The sequence below is a fragment of the Dipteris shenzhenensis genome, chromosome 26, assembly GCF_047967505.1.
Source record: "Dipteris shenzhenensis isolate YYH24624 ecotype China chromosome 26, Dip_SZ_1.0, whole genome shotgun sequence".
In the NCBI taxonomy this organism is placed as follows: Eukaryota; Viridiplantae; Streptophyta; class Polypodiopsida; order Gleicheniales; family Dipteridaceae; genus Dipteris; species Dipteris shenzhenensis.
The window spans coordinates 31,110,900-31,130,784 of NC_141621.1; the positions used below are offsets into that span (position 1 = coordinate 31,110,900).

Here is a 19,885-nt window from a genome sequence, read left to right on the forward strand (position 1 = left end):
GCAACACTAGGCTTGTTTAACACCACAAGAGCAGAGTACAGGTGCAAAATCCTAACTCGGGCTTTCTATAGCAAGTTGAATCCATTGGATGCAAGTTGCACCACCAACACAATTGCAAATTTTCCGTGTCATAATGTTTTCTGTACAATAATGTAGCCAGTGTAAAGTTCCAATTCATGCCTAATATTTGGGTTTGCATTCACAATTTGCACCACTTGCCACAACTAGATTACTCAACTTGCCACTCGCACAAAAGTGGTGTAAAGCGCAAACCGAAAGACTGGTCAAAATGCTTTGAACATCCAAAAAGGAGGATCCATATTCAAAGCTCCATTCTAAATATTTGTCAAAAAAAATGTTATTTGAAAAAATATTATTTGAAGGAATGTGATTGCCCTTCATATGTACCACACTTGATATGCCTTAAATGTAAAATATGCAAGTGTCCCTTATCAACACTTCAGGTCCAGTCAATGTGAATTCCATGTTCTCTCTATACATTTATTAAAAACAAAGGCATACTCTAGTAGGGAGTAGAAACAGCACTTGCTATGCAAGGTTGGAATATGGGGGCCAATGTACCTAGAATGACATTGAAAATATCAAAAATTAGTACTTGACTGTAAATTAGGCTTTGTAAAAAGATACCAGCTTTTGTTCTACTAGTGGATGGGGAGTCTAGCTCTAGGCTTGTTGGGACAAAAAGAGAGTCAGATAGTTCCACAAGGTGCAAGGACATTCAACGAGCTTCCTTAAAATACCTAGGAAGCAACTCGAAGAAAAGAAGTCGACCAAGACCAAGACCAAGCCGATCGCGAGTAAAGTTCCCAATCAAGGTGGATGCTTTGGAGATAAGATGCTAGTATACTTGTAGCATAAGTTACAGAGTCATGGGAAAAATGCACCCACAAGAAAAAGTACATATGTTATTTGCAGCACCAAGTTCATACAAGGCCAATCTCTTTGCTAAATGACCTAGGCAAAAGACGAGTTGTGGCCTTTACTCGGATGGGTTCATGCCTCTCAAAATGTGAGATGGCTGCTTGCATGCTTGCCTATTATGTAGTCAAGCATCAGTCCAAACTATTTCTTTGGGAAAGGTAGATTCCACCACATCTTAAGTGGCCACAACTCACTCTTACAACAAGGCCATTCAAATTCTATGGTCATATACATCACCCAAAGTCATGTAGACAAGAAAACAAATCCTTGCGCACCTTTAGGGTAGCACATGCATAATTGTGACCACTACAATTGTTTTCCATATCGCACTTTTCTTATTATTGCCATGTTGCTTTTGGTCCTGTGGGTAATTTTTGACCTCCACTAGATATTAACACAATCATCATCTCTCTCGTTAATCAACTGGGATAGAATGAACGCTGCCATGAGTTGCAGGCCTGATTGCCTTTAAAATTTTGGAAACAGAACCTACCTTGTGAGACAGCCAAAGTTGACGTCTTCGAGCATGAACAATCAGTCTTCAAGCATTAATAGTACCAATGCAAATCATGCCAGGTTATAGCTTCACATCACTGCCTCCTGAGAAACTCTGATTCTCGTGCGAGAAGCCAACCATGCATTTGAAGGCAAACAAATTGTGACAAATTAAACAACATCCAAATACTTCTCCCCCATAAAACACATACTTGAGTTTCCCACAAAATGCTGAAGCATCTTCATTCCTCAACTCCTTCAAAGAGGTGCTGGAGGAAAACATATTCTTGACAAATAATCATATTCCGCAGAAACTTCTGTAGTCAGAAGCATAATGAGGGACAATAGATAGTACTATCAAGATAAGACTCTGGAGTTCAAACTCCTGAAGAACTACCTATATTGTACAATCAGATCATGGAAATGCTCTAGCAAACTGAGAACTATTCTGGCATCCCTCCTTAATGTACCTCTTTAGTACCAATGTTTGTAGAACGAAAGAGGGGTTAAATCTCTGAGAGCAAACTATTTCAAGAAAAATATCTCGCAGACCTATCTAAAGATTCCTGCTTGTGAAACAATTGAACTTGCACCGCAAAAGCACCTAGTTGCAGCAAAAATCGTTACATGCGTTAGTCGCAACTTCACGATAGAATCTTAGATGCTATCTGCCAAGGGAAAGCTCAATGCCCCATATTGGAGTCATAAACAGCACATCGCTTTTGTTTCGGTGGCTCTCCATGAAGAGGATATCGTACCAATTCAGACAAGTGTAGCGATGTTATGATTGCACTGCCAGCCTCTGCAGGTGCTCTACAAATACTTGAAAGCTCACATCATCTGTAAAAATAATGTCCCCTCCAGGTGGCGGCCCCTGGGCTGAGTTATATGTTGTAGAAGGGTTTAGCTTTGCCAGTAAAAACCGGGCCTGCACAAATAATAAATGAGAGGTTTGTGAGATGGAACATATGGAGAATGGCAACAGCATAGGTGAATGCATATGAAGGGTTAAAAAGGTCACAAACCTGAGAACCATGCTGATCACAAACAACCAACCGGGGAACTGGAAAGCGTTCTGTAGTGATGCCTTGAGCATCGTCCAAGGGCGCTTGGAGCAGCTGTGCAAAAGCCTGATTGCACACTCCAGTTTAGGACCTCATGAAAAAAGGATAAACTTTAAGGAAAATCCATCAAATAATTAAACTTTCCAATACAATGCCAATAAGCCCTTCAAACATTGAAATCACAGCTCAGACCAATGGAACAATAGATTTATTTCTTTATTTGTATAAAACATGCCCAAAATCACAGCAGGCAACAATCACTACGAAAGATAAGTCATCTTATCATCAATCAGCATCAAACTGTATGCTTGCAATAAGCAATTTGCAGCATGCATGACTCCCCTAGTTTCAATTAGGTGTGATGTTTTACTCTCAGGATGACTTAGACACTCTTTGAATGCCTTTACCTGATGCTCTGGTTGTTTCTGGTAGCCCATATTACGCCATTGTGCAATTGTCATGCCATGGAAGACTACAACGCTGAAGTATGTATCCAGTAGAAGGATTCTGTCCGCTGCTATGGCAGCAACATCAAGGAGAGCTGGCTCAGGTGGAGCATTGAAGGAGTACGAGATTAATGATGGCTGAATCATCACTACAGAGTTTGCGACATTTTCTCTGTTCAGAAGCATTCGGAAGTAGGCTGTCTCATCTGGACTGTTGTTGAATACCTGCACAAACCTCATACACCTTCAGATTTGTAAGGCAGTTCTTGTCAAGCCTATGCAGGGACACCAAGTGCAAACATCACACCCAAGAGCTACTACAGACCCACCTGAACAAATTGAGATCGTCTAAGGTTGAACATAAATTGGGGGAAAATTGCAAATCTTGCATTAAAACTAAATGATGTTGGATCATCCTTTCGATAATCACCAAATCTGGAAGAAAGCCGGATAAGTGATCTATCAAGCCATCGAGTTGCATCAAAATCTTCCTGAAAGACAGCATTAATAAATTAATTATTGCTAGAAATTTCCAATCAGTAAAAAAAATTCCAAAAATATGCAGATAGTATCCCTAACTAATCAAAAGATAAAAGAGGTGCAGATCTAGCTTTGGGTGTTCATCTAGCAAAGAGATTCCACATGTTTCAGAATGAGATGCCTACCTCAGTCTCCATTTTGTGTGAAGCCAATCGAGTTACAACAACAGCTGCTGTTTCTTGATCGAAACCAGACACCAAGTCCTGGAAACCGGTAAATGTGTTATTTCCGATAGATAATCCCTAAAATACTGTAAGACCAAGAAAATTGTTGTTTGTTTTAGCCACCAATTGCATCTCTGCATTGCAAATGGTGATTAACCAGAATATATTGAATATCCAGAAAAGGTGAGGGGGGGTCAGTACCTCTGTATTTGCAGTACCATCCACCCAACGCCTTGTCACTGTTGTTGCACGAACATGCATTTTACCATCAGTATGTTGATAGCTGCAATACCATATGCCCCAGCCCAGACCTTGGACTGTTGTCAACAACATCGGACAACAGTGTACACAAAATTTCCAAAATCTACTAGTATCAGTCCAGTACATACAGGATATAGCATCCTATTTGATAACAGTGGAGATGTACAAGACAGTAGGAAAATTTAACATCCCATTTCTAGCACTCCAACTACAGTCTGGCATGTTTCAAGGCCACAACATGATGTACGAATTTGCATTCCAATAATGAATCATAACTTTTCATCTCAAGAGTTCCTAGACCTTCAGCCCGCTATTCTTAAGCAGGGGTTCAAAGAGTATGTCAAGAATGATGGGTCCATCATCGATCACTTACTTCTCTGTGAATTAGAGAGGGACAAGTCTGGGTGGTGACTCTTGTTTGAGACCAGGTGTTGTACCTGAAAACTACACCCTATACTGCAAACAATACGCTCGCAAATATTGTGGGCTATCACTTTACATATATTTGGTATAAAATGTGAGGCTTCAAGAGGCTAATCTATAATTATTGAGCTATGTAGATGTGGTAGATATGAATGGACCCCCCTCTTCGCTACGATGAGACTGATGACCCTCAGCCATGAGAGCCTTGAAATCATTGGGAGTGAACCAAGTGTTTTTCACCACCGGCCCGTACGTGGTCAATGGTGTCATTCACAAAGGATCCTTAGGCTAGTTTAGATCAGTTCTTCTTAAAATAGATTCAGATGGTAGCAAGGACATTCAAGCCAGGCTGGCATCACATATCTTGGACTGACAACATGCAAATAGCCTTGGATGCACTGATACAGCATCGTCTTTTCCAGAACACCCCACAATGTAGGGTGCATGGCAACCCCTCTCCCATGCGGTATTGGGTGTGGATGGCACCCCTCATTATTTCTCAGATGCTTTTCTCGATGAACTGATGAAAGGCTAGCACACATACACTCACACTTCTCTCAAGGCATCCAACAGTGCACATAGGACTTCAAGCAACAACCCTTCCTCTAGCATCTGCACGTCTGAGTCCAGATAGTGACATGCTAAGGGTTCACAGATACATTAGTCATAACAGGCCAGCTTGCCCCTTTGGGATTTGGACCAAGGCACACTCCTAGCCCCTGAGCAAAGAGTCCAAATCTCACACCTAACCAAAATGCCAATGGTAGGATGCTCAAGATTGGAGCTACTAATGAGATGAGGAGGCACCCTTGGATCTCTCAACTTGAGTGAGATGGCAGGGTGTATCCTTCTGAACAGTTCCATTGAAGCAAGGTGCAATCAACACTAGCTTTTTTAAGAGACCAGAAATGGAGCCTCAGCTCCTCTGGTAGCTTCATGAAGCAGACAAGCTCTTGCAAAGTGCGGCAATTGGTGGGCTGGGAGGAGGAAGCGCCCCGAGCTCTTCTAAAGGTGGCTAGGGGTCTTGATGCTTTTGCTCCTAGTACTCTTCTTTCGCCCGTGCTTCAATTTTTCTTTTTAACATTGAATCTATTTATGGTGGAGTTTAGGGGTCCCTGCTATGCGTGATGGAGTTTATGGTTTTCAATCTTATGAGTGACTATCGTGAGAGTGAAACTACACTATGTTGTGTTTTTAGAGGATGAGTTTGGGAATGTTCCTGGATTCATCCAGGTATATTGAATCTATTTTCTCTTATATTGTAATTTCAACTTCCTCTATCTTCCTTCAGCTCTGTTCCACTTCCTTTCCCTCAGCTTCCCATGCATTCTCTCCTTAGCTCTTGAGCTTGCATTACCAAGCTTAGGGCTTCTGCCTCCACTGCCTTGTCATCTTCCATAACGCCTTGTCGTCTTCCATAACCCCCCAAGGGCCGTCCTCAGTATCCGCACCCTTGTTAAAGGAAGCACCTAAGGCCTGAAACTCCTTTGAGTACAAAGAGATGCTCATGTAGGAAGCCAAGTAAGCTGCACTCTACCTCCAACCAGGAGGCTGCAAAATAATTATCTAATCCTGCTCATATTCCCTCTCCTCTGTGTGCCTTGAAGGGCTCAAGTTTCAGCTAGGAAATTATTATTACTTTTTACTTGAGTTAGGAAAATTTTAGCTCTCCTAGTTCTTGAGTTGATATGTTTATGAAAGTTCGAAGTAGTTTTTTTTTAGACACACCTGCGTATGTTTACTCGTTACTTGAGATGCTAGTCTCCCCGACAGCGGTGCCAAATGTTGGCTCTTTCCCACGGCTTCTACGGGAAGAGCAGGATATTCTCAGTATACAGGGTTCCAAGGCTTTTTGTCACCTACAGATCTATCGGGGTTGTTGTTTGTAGTATAGGTGTAGCTTAGGAGCTCGAGTCGTGTTTCGGTGAGAGATGTAGGCTTAAGTGTGGTAAGCAAACATAGTGCATCTGTAAAAGAAATGTGTATCATCATGGTTGAGGTAATGAAGGCTTTCGTCTTCATTGGGGGTTGCGGGATTTAGGAGGAGTTTAAGGATTAGAAGGAGGTTCCACAGTTTAGAAGGAGGTTCCAGGGTTAGAAGGAGGTTCCAAGGTTTAGAAGAGGTTCCAAGGTTCAGGATAGAGTACATGGTGGAGAACTCATATCCCTTGTAGATCATGGAGATTAAGGGTTGAGGAACTAAGGGTTTAGGGGGAGCATAGGAGTGGGAGAGGAAGAAGGTGTAAGAGCATGGGGGAAAGAAGAGAGAGGAGGGAGGAGGAGAGGGAGGAGGAGGAGAAGGGAGAGGGAGGAGGAGGGAGAGGGAGGAGGAGAGAGAGACGATGGGTTGCAAGGTTGGAGTAAGTCTTCCTTTCCTGCTAATGCTGTGAATTGATGTTCCCACTGCTTGGGATCATGGCCGGACTCTTTCCAGCCCATGAGGACTATGGTCTGCTGCCATGTGGCAGCCATGCTTACCCTTTCCCCCTACAGGTTCATCTACCAATATGCATCTGAGGTGTCAACCCCCTGAGCTCTCCTCATTTGGGGGGCTCACAGGTGGGTCATTGACCCTATTTCTCCCACAGCTGCCCCCCTCACAGACTTCCCTGCTTTCTAGCAGGTCCTAGAGCTGTGTTTTTGCACTCACAAAGCATTTAGTAGATTATCATATTCTTTGCATAAAGCAGTTCGTAAGGTCATCCCTTTTGGTCTTCTGAAGACATTAACAAACCTCAAAACATACACAAAATCCCTTAATGAGAACCATTGGACACTGAAGGAAAAACATTCTGAAGCTTTGTTCACATACAACAGCATTACAGATAGGCAGTTTGAGGAAGTTACCAAGCTCCAGGTCAAACACAAACACTACATACAAGACCATTGAGGGAAGTAGCGGAACTCAATATCTTACTGCGTGAGAAACTGCAGGTAAAACTGATGCCCAGATGACTGTACTGCAGGATTAGAGTGCTCAGAAGGAACAACATCGAAGAATATTGTCAAAGATGTATTACTGTCCAGCCCACACATCTTCCAAGCTGTTGTATTCCCTTGGCCGATCACTATATCTGAACAGGAAGTTCCTTTCTGCATGAAATGGACACAATGCCAATGATACGAGTATGATGTCCTCAGCAAGTCTTTTGCTTCAAAAATACTGCTAATCTCAAAGCATTTTACCAAATTCAGAAAAGAATCAAGAAGACATCAGACCTTTTCCAAGGAAGCACAAGGACCTATGATGCCCTGGATCTTCACATCTTTTGAACAGATCACCTCAAATGTTCCACTGTAAGATTCAAGGCTCCCATTAAAAAATGGAATGATAACAGGTTGATAGAAATTGTTGTAATGTTGTTATATTTTCAAATATTAATACTTCTTAAAATACCAAGAAATACATGAGTTACTTCAAAACTGTTCCAACATGCTCAAAACGCCAAGCTGTAACCATACTTGAATGAGAGACCCAACACTGTTTCACCCGCCTCAAATACTCGCTTGAATGAATCCTTGAATACAGAGTGCCCAAAGCTCTCTGACAGGACAACCAAGCCACCAGTCCTTTCCACTGCAACTTTTATCTCTGCCACTCCTACCTGCACAAAGATTTGAGCAGTAAAAAAAGGACACTGAAATTTTCCATTTATGTGCCAAACATACATAATTCTTGTTTGACAAATAAAAGATAAGGAATGTTTGAAAGATGAAGACCATTTACTACACTTATGAAAAGTTCTGTCCAAGAGAGAATTCATTAGCTGATCCAAACATGATGACTAGAAATCTCGTTTACTCTGCCTTGCTCACATTTAGTGGGACTGTACCACTGTCAATTCTCCAAAGACTAGAATTATCTGACTACATATGTTTAGGAGAATCAACACAAAACTCTCAGAGTTGGGTGGGTTTGTTGGAGGTAAATAGACTCATCCCTCCCTCGCGTCGGCATCAAGAACCTTAGGATTTATCCCATATGCAAATGGAAGAGCTAGCATAGCTAGCATATAGGATTCTGGGCAATGCAAGGGTGGCAACCGAGTAGCAGCACGTGAGGCCACACAAAGCAGCAACAGCAGAATACATAAGCCTGTGAAAGGCAGGGTAGCAAAAACTCACGTAAGAAGGATCGATACCCACATATGCAAAACAGATTACAACGGCAGGCGTAGGACCTAGGGAAAACGAGATGGCCCACAGACACCTTGCATAAGCAAAAAGTAGTACCTTTAGGTGCCAGATTAGAGAAGTAGAGCAAGAACAAAGGCACAGCCACAAAGAAGTGCATAATTAGCAGAGTGCAGAAAGGATCAAGAGCAGAAAAGAAAAGTTCACGCACACAAACACACACACACACACGCACTAACCTATATGCACATGGTGGATCTACAGAGCAGGGTAATTAACAGGCGCCCCCACAGAGGCTGCACAACACCCTTCAAAGTGCTCAGATTTTTAAAAAATAGACAGCACATGTCTCCATGTAAGTAGCAAAGCCAGCGCTCAGAATAGGCAACTGGCAAGTATAAGTGGATGATGTGACCTTCAACCCTCTGAATAATGGCAAACAAAGACCCTCTGAGCACCAATTGACAAGACCTCGTCCTCTGACCAGTCCGACTATGAAGACTGGGAATATAAAGTCAGAATTCCTCCAAGGGAGAGGGAGTTTTGGAGGTAAATGAACTCATCCCTCCCTCACACGTGGCATAAAGAGACTTGGGATTAATCCCACAGGCAAATGAAAGAGCTCCTGTAGGGACCTTTTTGAGAGAGTGGAGCTCAGCAGCCAGGCCAGGTCCTTCATGATCGCATGGGTCTTTTAGAATCCTCATGGTCCTGACAGGATCTTGAAAACATTCTAAATTCCTCTTGCACTCAATGAAAGCTTATTAATCCTCTAAAGCTGGAGAAAATCTGCACAACTCCAGGGCTGACCAGGTTGGCTCGCAGAGAATGTGAGTCTGTTAGACGAGAGGGTCCAATCTGTAAACCCAGTGAAGCCTAGGTGACCGGCTATATAATCTAATTGGCAGCCAGCAATACCAACAACTAGCCTGCCTGCTGGTGTTGCATCTCTTCCCACGTAGGCATCTTTTAGCCCTATTAACAGTAAGTAGCACCAATGTCCCCACATCCAAGCTTGTAGGAGCTCAGCATGCCAAGCAGAAGGAATTGCACAAAAGATCCCCTCCTGCATCCTACTGACAAGGAGAGTTATGGACTTATGTACTTTTGCTGAAACGCAATATGAAACCTGATTGGAACAAGTGCAACCCCCTGCATTTCACACCATTATGAAACAGGATACCTCTCAAATTCTGAAACAGGACTGCAAAAGCTTAAAGGTGATGTTATTTGCTGAGAATTTTTTATGCCTTTCTCAAAGACACGCAAATCTTGATAAGTATACCCCCCCCCCCCCCCAAAAACCCCCTTCCCCCGCTACCTACCCACCCTTGACAATTTTAATAAAAAAAGGCAGCTAACGTAAATATTACAACCCAGGAGCACTGCTCACCTTCAAATCTCAACTGAGGAGAAACCCCCATAGGATGATTCACCATATGCATCCTGGGATAATATGACCAGGCCAATTAAGATATTTCCAAAGCACCCAAATGAAATCATTGAAGAGCAAGGACTGACAACTATGGCATCCACACCAGTCTCCTCATACTCAATTATGAAAGCGAATAAAAGTATAGTCCAGTGTTCCATGATCGCACAAAGCAAATAGAGGTGGACGGTCATTTCATCTGTAAGCTAATTGAAGATTAGGTGGTGGAGCTTGCTCAGTGTTCAACAAAGGAGAATGTAGATGATCTCCTGATGAAGGCGTTGTCTCAGGAGCAGCTTGAATATGTTCTTCAGCATGTGGGTACAGGCCCATGGCCAGGCCCTGAGAAGCATGTTGAAGGAGCCTGTGAGCCCCTTTGTGAGGAAATTAGAGCTCCCCATGGTTTTTGTTATAGGTGTTATTATGCCGAGCTGCTCTGGGCTGCCAGGAACGGTCCCAGATCTGGGCAACAAAGACCCAGCAGTGAGGCCGGCCAGGTCAGCGAGACCTCTTCTCTGACTGTCCTCCCCACAGACTGACAAGTCAGCCAGTCCAGGTGCTGGACAGTGCCCTATATAAAGCCCTCCCCCTATTCAGTTTCCTACACTGAGCAGTCCCCCCTCACAGCCTCTCCTGCAATCGTACTCCTACCTACCTAAGCCTCTTCTACAGGCACATGGAGCAGAGAGTGCACCATCACTCACATTTTCAGGATGCCACGCCCAGCAGGGATGTATGGTAGTTCATTTATAGGGACAGACTTATCAGAGACAGATTGGTCCTGCATAGAGACACTCCAGGTTCTGCTTCTCACTCAGATGATCTGCAAAAAGCCTAAGGGCCCGCATAAGATCACACTCGTAGAGTTTGGCACCACCCCTCTACAGCTTGATGCAGTCTCTCAGGGGTCAGTTATCTCCATAGGATCAGGGACTTTGGTACCCGCCACAGCTGCACGACGCAGACTACCATGGCTAGCCCGGACTTCATCTATGGCATTGGAGGCAGAGGAGGATCAGAGGAGTTGGTATGATCGGACACGCAGAGGAGTTGGTACGCTCAGACACGCAGATGGTTCGCAGGGCTGGGGCTACATAGTACAGATGGACAGATTGCCACCATTTCAGTATAGCCTTGAGGTTCTATCCGTTACCCTTACCTGTCAGGAGGTGAACCAGGCATCAGAGAGGATCTCTTGGAGTTCTACACATTCAAGACTTGGTTAGCACATACTGAGCTCTTGATGAAACTCAGCGTCTCAGAGGAGGGGTTCATCATACTGCCAGGCTACACCCAGATTCATTTCCCCCACACACTAAGGATTTCGATGGGTCAATTGCGGGTATCTTCACAGAGGCTACGGGTTAATAGGACGAGCACGAGGCATCCCACACGAGAGACGCACTGTTGCCCAAGCCAGGGACAGCAGGGGATCAGATGCAGGAGAGAGCCGACAGCTATGACTCCAAATCCGACCCCGAGTGGAAACTCACATGAGGGCCGCATGCATATCCTCTCTCTTTGACATGGGGAGATGGACCACCGCAATGACAATAACACTTGTCAATCAGAGAGCCACATCACGGAGACTACAGAGGAGGAGGGATGGACCCCGACAAGCCGAGCGACAGCAGCGTTCTATCACTGATTTCCTCTATCGGCACCAGCCTTCGCCAAATCCAAAGCCACTTTCAAACGAGCTCCTCTTGTCTCCTCAGTCGTCCAGTGGTGTTGGTCCCACAGACAGCATACACATGTCCAGTCACTCAGGGACAGTTGACCGATTGATACACAACCAGGGGATTCTCTTTGGCATTTGCGCGCCCTTTGTGGGTTTCCCTTGCAGCAATAGCACAATGTACTACTTTTTTTCTCGCACAGGCATCAGCCTTGGGTAGGGTGTGGACGCACCCTTAGGTTTCATTGTATCTGGTTTCTTTTCAGTCTCATAGAGCCTTTGGTCTTTCGTACTAGAGGGTCTCTTGCTGTCCCATAGACCTTTTAGTCGTTAATAGAGACTCTCTCTCTCTCTCTCTCTCGTGGTCTACCTAAGTGACTCGCTCCCGCTCGCCCTCTCCCCCTCCCTCTCCAGCGGCAGCGCCACCTTCAGCGACACCACCAGTGGGCAGCACCGTCCTCAGCCAAGCCTCTTCAGTTAAATATGGTTGGCTTTGAAACAATGTACCTATGACTCAAATCAATGAAGAAAGTAAAACATGGATGAATGAAAGTAGTTAGATTGTCTGCACATGCTTTTCCATGCCCTTCCTGCTACTCTTTTCACAATTCATTAACTTCTCCAATGCAGAAAATAACAGTACACACATGAAAGACTAACCTGGTCAAGGGCACAAGCAAAAAGGTCCAACACATGGCCCTGATCCACAAGCTGCTTGGCCAGAGCTTGATAGAATTTGATTGCTTTGTGATAAAAGGGTGCCGCGTCCTTCTCCAAATCCTTATGAGACCTTATGGGATCTGAAAGTTCCTTGGACACTATCTGAAAATTTCCACATCTATCATAAGACAATAAATTTACTAAGACACTTGAACTTTAATAATACAGAAAGAGCCAGAACAGAGGCCACCAGAAAATTAACATTCCAAAAGGACTAAATCACTTCAAATGATGCAAATTCTAATAGCTTCAAATTTCATGTAGAAAGCCAATGCTAGTTAAAACAGTTATTACCTGATAGTCCAGCTAAAACTACCAACCAAGCACGCTATTCTGGCTTACATAAGGCCTCCCTCCCGAGCCTTTGTCTTCTCTTTTCTGTGGCACTTTCTCCAGCTCTTCTTAACCCTCTCCAACTTCCCTTTCTCTACGTCTTTGTGGAATTTATTCCTCCGAGTAATTTTTTTTCTCCTACCTTTCTATGGGTTGCTGCTCTACTTGTTCCGGTACTTTCCATTCCCTTTCTCTCATCTATTTTTATTGTCTTCCTGCTTTCCTTCTCTCTTTTACATATCAACTGATATCACAGATTATGTCTCTTCTTTGAAAGCATTTAGTATAAAGCACTCACAATCCGCAATCTGCACCATCCAAACATAGTGTCTTTTTTGGCACCCCTTATAAGATCAAGTGAAAAAATACTTTTCACTTTACAAAAAAAAGAAAAAACTACTTGTAGAATATTTTGGTGTTCTGAGATAGCAAAAGCTTAATCTAAATAGTGTGTCGAAATAGTCAAGTCTTGCTTGCAACAGCCAAACCTCCACACCATAGATCAACTAACACTCAAGATCCCACACACACACACACATAAAAACCAAGGAAGCACTCACAGATCTGGAAGAATACTGCAAAATAATGTATCCTATCAAGCTCACAATCATGGACTGGTGCATGCCAGACCTACAGCCGGGTGACTGAGCTGGGGGGCAAATGTCCAGCCTAAAATCAGGGCTGATTGGCCCCAGATTTGACCAACCTACTCTGGAACCTGGCCAACCATGTATCCTGACTCACCAGGCCTTGGTCAGCTACCTCCAAGGCCTAGATAAGCCCACAATGCCTTGCCTTGCCTTTCACCCCCTTTGCAGGGACACCCAGCACATGTGGCTGGGCACACTATGCTGCCCATGTGGCAGCCCAATCGCAAGTAGATCTGATGTTCACATGCTGCTGCCAACATAGCAGCCCATGTGCTGCCCTTCTGGATTTCCAGATATATGATCACGTGGCAATCGTTTCTATGCCCGTGTCAGTTCTCGCTTGCAATAACATCTGGCAGGTTCATCCTCCTGATGGGGAGCTAACAAGAAAGGCTCTGACCCTCATATCCTCATATAGTATTCCTCTCTTTTGAGCCCTTGTTATGCATCCACAAGCCATACTAGGCTAGTGAATACAGTGTCATGCACTCCAGGAGTGCCTCTTAAATAATTCGATCTACATTATATCTCGACAGATCCAATAATCTACCCGAACTCACCATGTTCAAAGTAGACCAAAGCGCCGCGAGGTTTTAAAGCCTTATGATAGTCATGAACATACAAGCAATCGATTATATCATGGAGCTAGAAACTATGTCATCACACAAATACCAACACCTGATGGCTGTTCAACCAATGTATGGCACATGCCGTCTGTTGAACAAGCCTATGCCTCTACCACTCCATATGGGTCCCAAATACATGTGTAATTGGTAAAAAGAAATTTGAATTAAAGAGGTTCCACATAATATATGCTGTTGTTTTAGATCTGCATATGCACAGACAATATCTACGCATGGCTTAATGCTGATCTGTGTCCATCTTGTGTTAGCTTGGCTGGAATATTGGCAGATGTTAATAAGCAGCACGCAAATTTGGACCGCAACAGCCTTGCAGAAACAGAAGACGAGAGCAGTTCTGGTAGACCTGGTCAGCATCAACCATTTGACCACTCCTGACCAGACCAACCTAGGCCATATTTTAGCATATAAAAGGCCATCCCATGACTCAATTCTCTTCAACAACAGTTTTCAGCAACTTACATATCTCTTTTTCGAGCTAGTTCTCACACTTCTGCACTCTGGATATAGCACGGGCAGGCTTGAGAAAGAAAATAGTATGCCAATTGCATTCACACCTCGTAGTCCATGGTGTGATTGCCAAAAATTCATGGGTTCAGTGTTTATTAAAGGGACACATCACCCTACCGTCAGCACCTGCAGGCAATCCTTGCAACATTCTGCATACTAACTGCTAATAATAGCTCTTGCCATATATTCACATCACCTTTGGGCCCTTTTCATGGTTGGGTGAGTGTAGGCTGGCAAGTCATCAGGCCACCCCAAAACTTGGGCCCTTTTCGTGGTAGCAAGAGCCTTTAAACATGCAAGTCAGGGAATATGCAATGACTGTACTTTGCAGAAGGCAGATCAAAACTAGTCCAGGTTCACTCTATCCACGCTACAAGGGTTTGCATTTGCAACTTATTCAAATTTCTCTCCCGAGCAAAGAGCTCTCTATAAATTTAACATGTCCTCTAGAGTATGAGGTACCCTACATCCCCCTTATAGCACAAAAGAAGTGGTCTATGTGGAAATTTTCCTGTACAAATCTGGACAGGAGGAGTTAAGCTTGCCTACAACTTTGAGCTGATGCATAAGGGACATCCGTACACGTGAAAATTGAATGCAATAAAACATAGCCCAAAAAGTAAACAAAGATAGACAAGTGCATGAAAGAGAAGCCCCGGCCCTCATTTCAGAAAAGTCCTATTTTCACTTGTCAAAGGTGAAAATCATTCAGAACACCGTAGAACCTCAAGGCACCACTTTGCTTCATATGCCTGTAAACTCCTTTCATCAAGACTGGAACTTCTCCTCCCTCCTGTGATATGTGAAAGAGCTATAGATTACTTCTTTTCTGTGTGTCGTAGGCAGCTCCAGGGCAGAACATAGCTGTTGAGCACAAGGCAGAGATGTATGAACAGAGGCAGCTCCAGCATGTCCCCCTGCATGCACTTGTTTAGCAGAAGACTCTAGCAGCTATAAAGGTGGACGCTAGAACAGGTCAAGGGTGGAGCTCTTCTCAAGCTTCAGGTGTGGTGGGGGAGAACGTGCTACCATTATATAGCCCTGCAAGGGGGAGCAAACTGCCCAAAGGAGCACCTCCAGGACTAACTAGGAGTCACTTATATAGGCAGACTTTAGGACTCCACAAAGTTGACACTACCTGACCAACAAGTGGGCCAACTGACCCACCCTCTTGGGCTCGAATGCGGACCTCACTGGGCCACAGACATGCACCATGGCAACCGATCAGGCTGAGTTGACAAGGGCCCACTGATAAACCTTGGATCAGGGCAGAACCCCTAACCTAGGCAACCTAGGCGCATCTTCACTCCTCATGATAGGGCATTGCATGTAAATACTGTCCACCACCTGTTGACACATGGGTTGGAGCATTCCCTTCCAGCACTTGATGCTAGGCAGATAAAAAAGGTATTCATGCTGATCTCTCTGAAAATCTACAAGAAATGTAGGCCAAAAAATATGAGGTAGGGTAACAGATAAGATTGGTGTCTCTTCTCACAACCATACCTTTAACTATAAGAGCATATTTTGATACAAATGGTCATCCTGCTTTCTGCTGGGCACGTGTTTGTTGAATTAAGTTTAGAAACTCCAATGTGCAAAACAGCAGTTGGCATTCATTTATGGTCCTGTTACCCTAAACCTTATAGGAAGGCAGGACTTGGAAGCTGTGAAGGTGTGTGAGGCAATTCAAAACCTTTGTCCTAACATGTAAGGTCTCATACTGGTACACCATGCCACTCAGTTTCCAGTCCACTTCAGTCAACCAGGCCTTCAAGCAAGAAGCAGCTATTTGACTGAAGGGTTCCTCCATTCCAATGTGGAATGCAGGCCCCTGCCTCATCCCAGCATCTGTCAGTGGATTGACCAGACTAGGTAAATGAGAGAAGAGGGGCTTTCGGCAAACTCTCAAGGAGATTGGAGGCAAATGAAGAGAAATAGGGAATAAGCTGAAATCTACTTATTATAGCAGCCTATTCCACATGGTTCAAGACCATATTTCCAAAAAACTAGATAATGGCAGAAAAAGAAAAATCCGACTCACTCACGCTTAAGGTGACGGCCCCTTCTCTTCAACTCCCAGCCTTTTGCATTCACCCACTCGGAGACTTCCACTGCAAATCAAAATGTATTCATAACATTCCAAAAATTTTGTAAAACCCTCATGTCCAAATATCGCAGGCCTCAACAGTGAAACACTTGCATTGTTTTAAGGAATGGTCCTTTTTACCCTATGAACCCCTCTCCAGGGAGAGTTCTCAGCCACTTCCCTTGTATAGCAGGGCTTCCAATCCCTGGTTTATGTCTCATTTTGTGCTTTGCCTGGTGCCAATCATCATGGCTTGCCTAGTTGCAATGCAAATGTAACAAAGAAGCCCTATGTCTCACTGCGAAAAAACACCTTGATAACAGACTAATTTAGGCAGTAGAACTCAATTGATGTCCTACAAATTTCGATATAGAAACTACATCCATCTAAACTATCTCATGTCACATCAACACCTTTAACGCAATCTTGTCAGACAAATCATTATAACAGACTAATTTAGGCCGTAGAACTCAATCGACACATCAACACCTTTAACGCAATCTTGTCAGACAAATCATTATCTTTCAGATTCGCCAACGAAGAACCCAAAGACCCTTTTAAGAAATGATCACCCAAGTAGACTGAAAACAACAGGAAGACAAGAAGACAGAAGTTCACATGACAGACAAGGACAAACCCACGCACTCAATTAAGAGCACAATATATACAACATACAGTTTATTGCTTCAACTGCCGTCAACAAGAAAAACCACCTGCACATTTATGGCAGATTATATCGAACAAGTCTACATTCAATTGTGGCCTTCTGCCAATGTTTACTGATGCTGCAGGAAAATGTTCCAAATTTTCGTGCTTAATAGCCGTCAACTCAGACAAATGTGCTTGTATGAGGTCATCATGATATTGAAAACTAGGTCTGAGCTTTGAAAGAAAAGCATACCGTCCCCGGACCTTCCGTGCAAGGACCGCCCAGAAAAGCCATAATGCGAGCTCCAGTGCCAGGCACACAAGCTCCCAGCAAACCAGCAGCAACACTGAGAGCCACACCCGTGCAGCGCATGGGCCTATGCACTGGCTGAACAGGCCAAGCATCCCTTTGCAACTCGTCAAGTAACTGTCATGTATCATTCCGAATACCAAAGGACTCAGATTTGGGAACCATGAGAGTGCAATGTAAGCGGAAAAGCATGACAGCTCATACACATTCGAAGTAAAGACTCTTCCTAATTTAATCTGATCGTACCAGTTATAGAACACTAAAAAAAGACACCGGAGAAAGTGTACAAACCGTTGTCAGAACAAATTCGCATTCGGAAGCAGGCAGAAGAAAACGACTAACACCGCTGACGAAAGCCCCATCACGCACAGCCGGAAGACCTGCTGGCCCCTTTTGCTGGAAATTTCGTCTAGAAGAAGACAGGCCTAATTGATCAAGAATGGTTTCCTTATTGATTTCCTTAGATCCTCTGAAGACATATGTTTTAGGCATATCCGCAAATCCAAGCTCGTGCACATGTACTTGCGTTCCAAAAGTAAGGATGCCCACCAAAGCATGTTCCGGAAGCAATTCTATGGCCTGTTTCAAAGCAGTCTTCAGGAAACCGAGCTCCTCCTCAATCAAGCAAGTGTCAAGGACAAACAGGAAAACTGGAGGTAATGCTCGGTCGGCAGGGGGAGCATACTCGAGGGTAGAATACTGCTGAAAAAGCTCAGGAGGGAGGTTGTTTTCCGCTATCGATTGATAATGCTGGGGGAAGTGGTTCCGCTGAAAGCAAAAGGGACAAACCCATAATTTGCCGATAAAATCGAGCTGCGCATAGGGGTTGAGGCAAGCCGTGCAGGTTCTGCAGCGGAGAGGGGGATAGGGAAGAGGCTGCTTTTCGGGTATGCGACGAAGAGGGGTGTAAACAGCAGCCATGGGAACAACGCATTTGCTCGCTTCAACTTTGGAGCTCGGCCATATGTTCCAGGTAAATCTGACACCGTCCATGGCTTCCAATTCTGCGAAGTCCGCCATGGCGGAGCTGCTCTGCTGCTATGCTTGCAGATGCAAAGCTGCTTACCAAAACTTCTGCCGCTGCTCCAGTAGGCAAAAGACTACTGCTGCCCGGTCTGGCCAGATATCGCCCCTGCGTAGTCGGATCCAATCTAGGATCTACGGAAGTCGGGCATGGCTGGATCCGACGAAATCCTCTGCTGAGCCGGGATGCAATCGGCGGTGCCGATGGAAGATGAAAGCATATTCTAAGTCTCCGACAAAGTCAGCCACCGATTTTAGGATCCACCGAACAAGAGGAGCTCCGGTGCGGGAGGCAATCGACGCAAGGAAAGAATGAAAAGGGGCAAAAATGCGGGGCGATGGGATCGGGAAGGGGATAGAGAAGTGGATCGGCAAAGGGGAAAGATGGGAGGAGAGCAGAAATGAGGAGGGAGCTAAAGAAGGTCTGAAGCTTTTGGCTATGGCGATGGAAGCTTTTGGCTATGGCGATGGAGATGAATGAAGCAAAGCAAAGAGCGTTATTTATTTTATTTATACTCCCAACTCAATTGCAAAGCTTTCTTTCCTTCTTTATCAAATGTTTGCTCTCATTGCTCCTCCTTCTTCTTCTTTTTCTTCTTCAATTTGGGACTTGCTTTTTGACCTCCTACCCACCCTTTTGACCTAACCATCCTTTGGTTCGTTTCATCGCTCTTGATCACGCACATCTTACAAGGTAATTATCTGGTGGGACATTGGGAACATGGGAAAAAGTAATACTTCTTTCATGTCAACATCTTTGCATCTCATAAGGAGGCGGCCCTCACTCTTTTCCCACATATGTACCAAGGTCAAATGCTCGGGGGAAAGGTGGGAAATTACAATTAAGGTTATGTAAAGTTTCGGGCAGGCCTTCTGAATAATTACAAGGGGCACACACATCACCCATGACCAAACCTTCCAGTCTTGTGTGGACTCCACGTCCTATTCTTGGAATGCCCTTTGGTGGGCAACTAGGCTAGGCTATCCAACAATGCGCACCATTCAAATCTAAATTACAAAACCATTGCTGGGCAGTGTGTAAAGGGGTGCTCATTGGTGGACACTCAACTTTATAAACACTATGGGTAGACTCTTTTTGGGCACCCACATGTTGAGCTCTTCTTGGGCACCCTTTGGCTATGTGTAAACATCCCTCACCCCCCCCCACAAGAGTCCCCCGATCACTTACTACCTCCTAAAACTATACTGGAAAACTCATGAGCTTATACTAAGCATCTTTATTCCTACACAAAAACATGTGAACACTTAGAATACCCAACCGTTATCATCTGTGGTGCCTTGACCAGAGACACATAGACTTGCAAACTCTTCAGCTACAGCATGAGTGGATTCCTTGTTCTTGCTAGCCTTCTTAATCTTCT

At 44.3% G+C, this 19,885-nt stretch overlaps 1 protein-coding gene across 1 annotated transcript; it reads right to left on the bottom strand.

Moving 5' to 3' along the window:
- Positions 1–1,491: 1,491 nt before the first annotated feature.
- On the bottom strand, positions 1,492–18,989 carry LOC147884955 (protein transport protein SEC23 E-like). The gene is made up of 12 exons (XM_087397729.1): positions 17,772–18,989; positions 17,424–17,597; positions 12,240–12,401; positions 7,798–7,940; positions 7,555–7,630; positions 7,253–7,428; positions 3,853–3,934; positions 3,613–3,690; positions 3,277–3,438; positions 2,909–3,172; positions 2,463–2,567; positions 1,492–2,365 (listed from the first exon to the last, which is right to left on the bottom strand). The coding sequence occupies exons 1-12, from the start codon at positions 18,498–18,500 to the stop codon at positions 2,219–2,221; spliced, it is 2,298 nt and encodes a 765-aa protein (XP_087253855.1). The 5' UTR covers positions 18,501–18,989; the 3' UTR covers positions 1,492–2,218.
- Between the last annotated feature and the right edge of the window lie 896 nt (positions 18,990–19,885).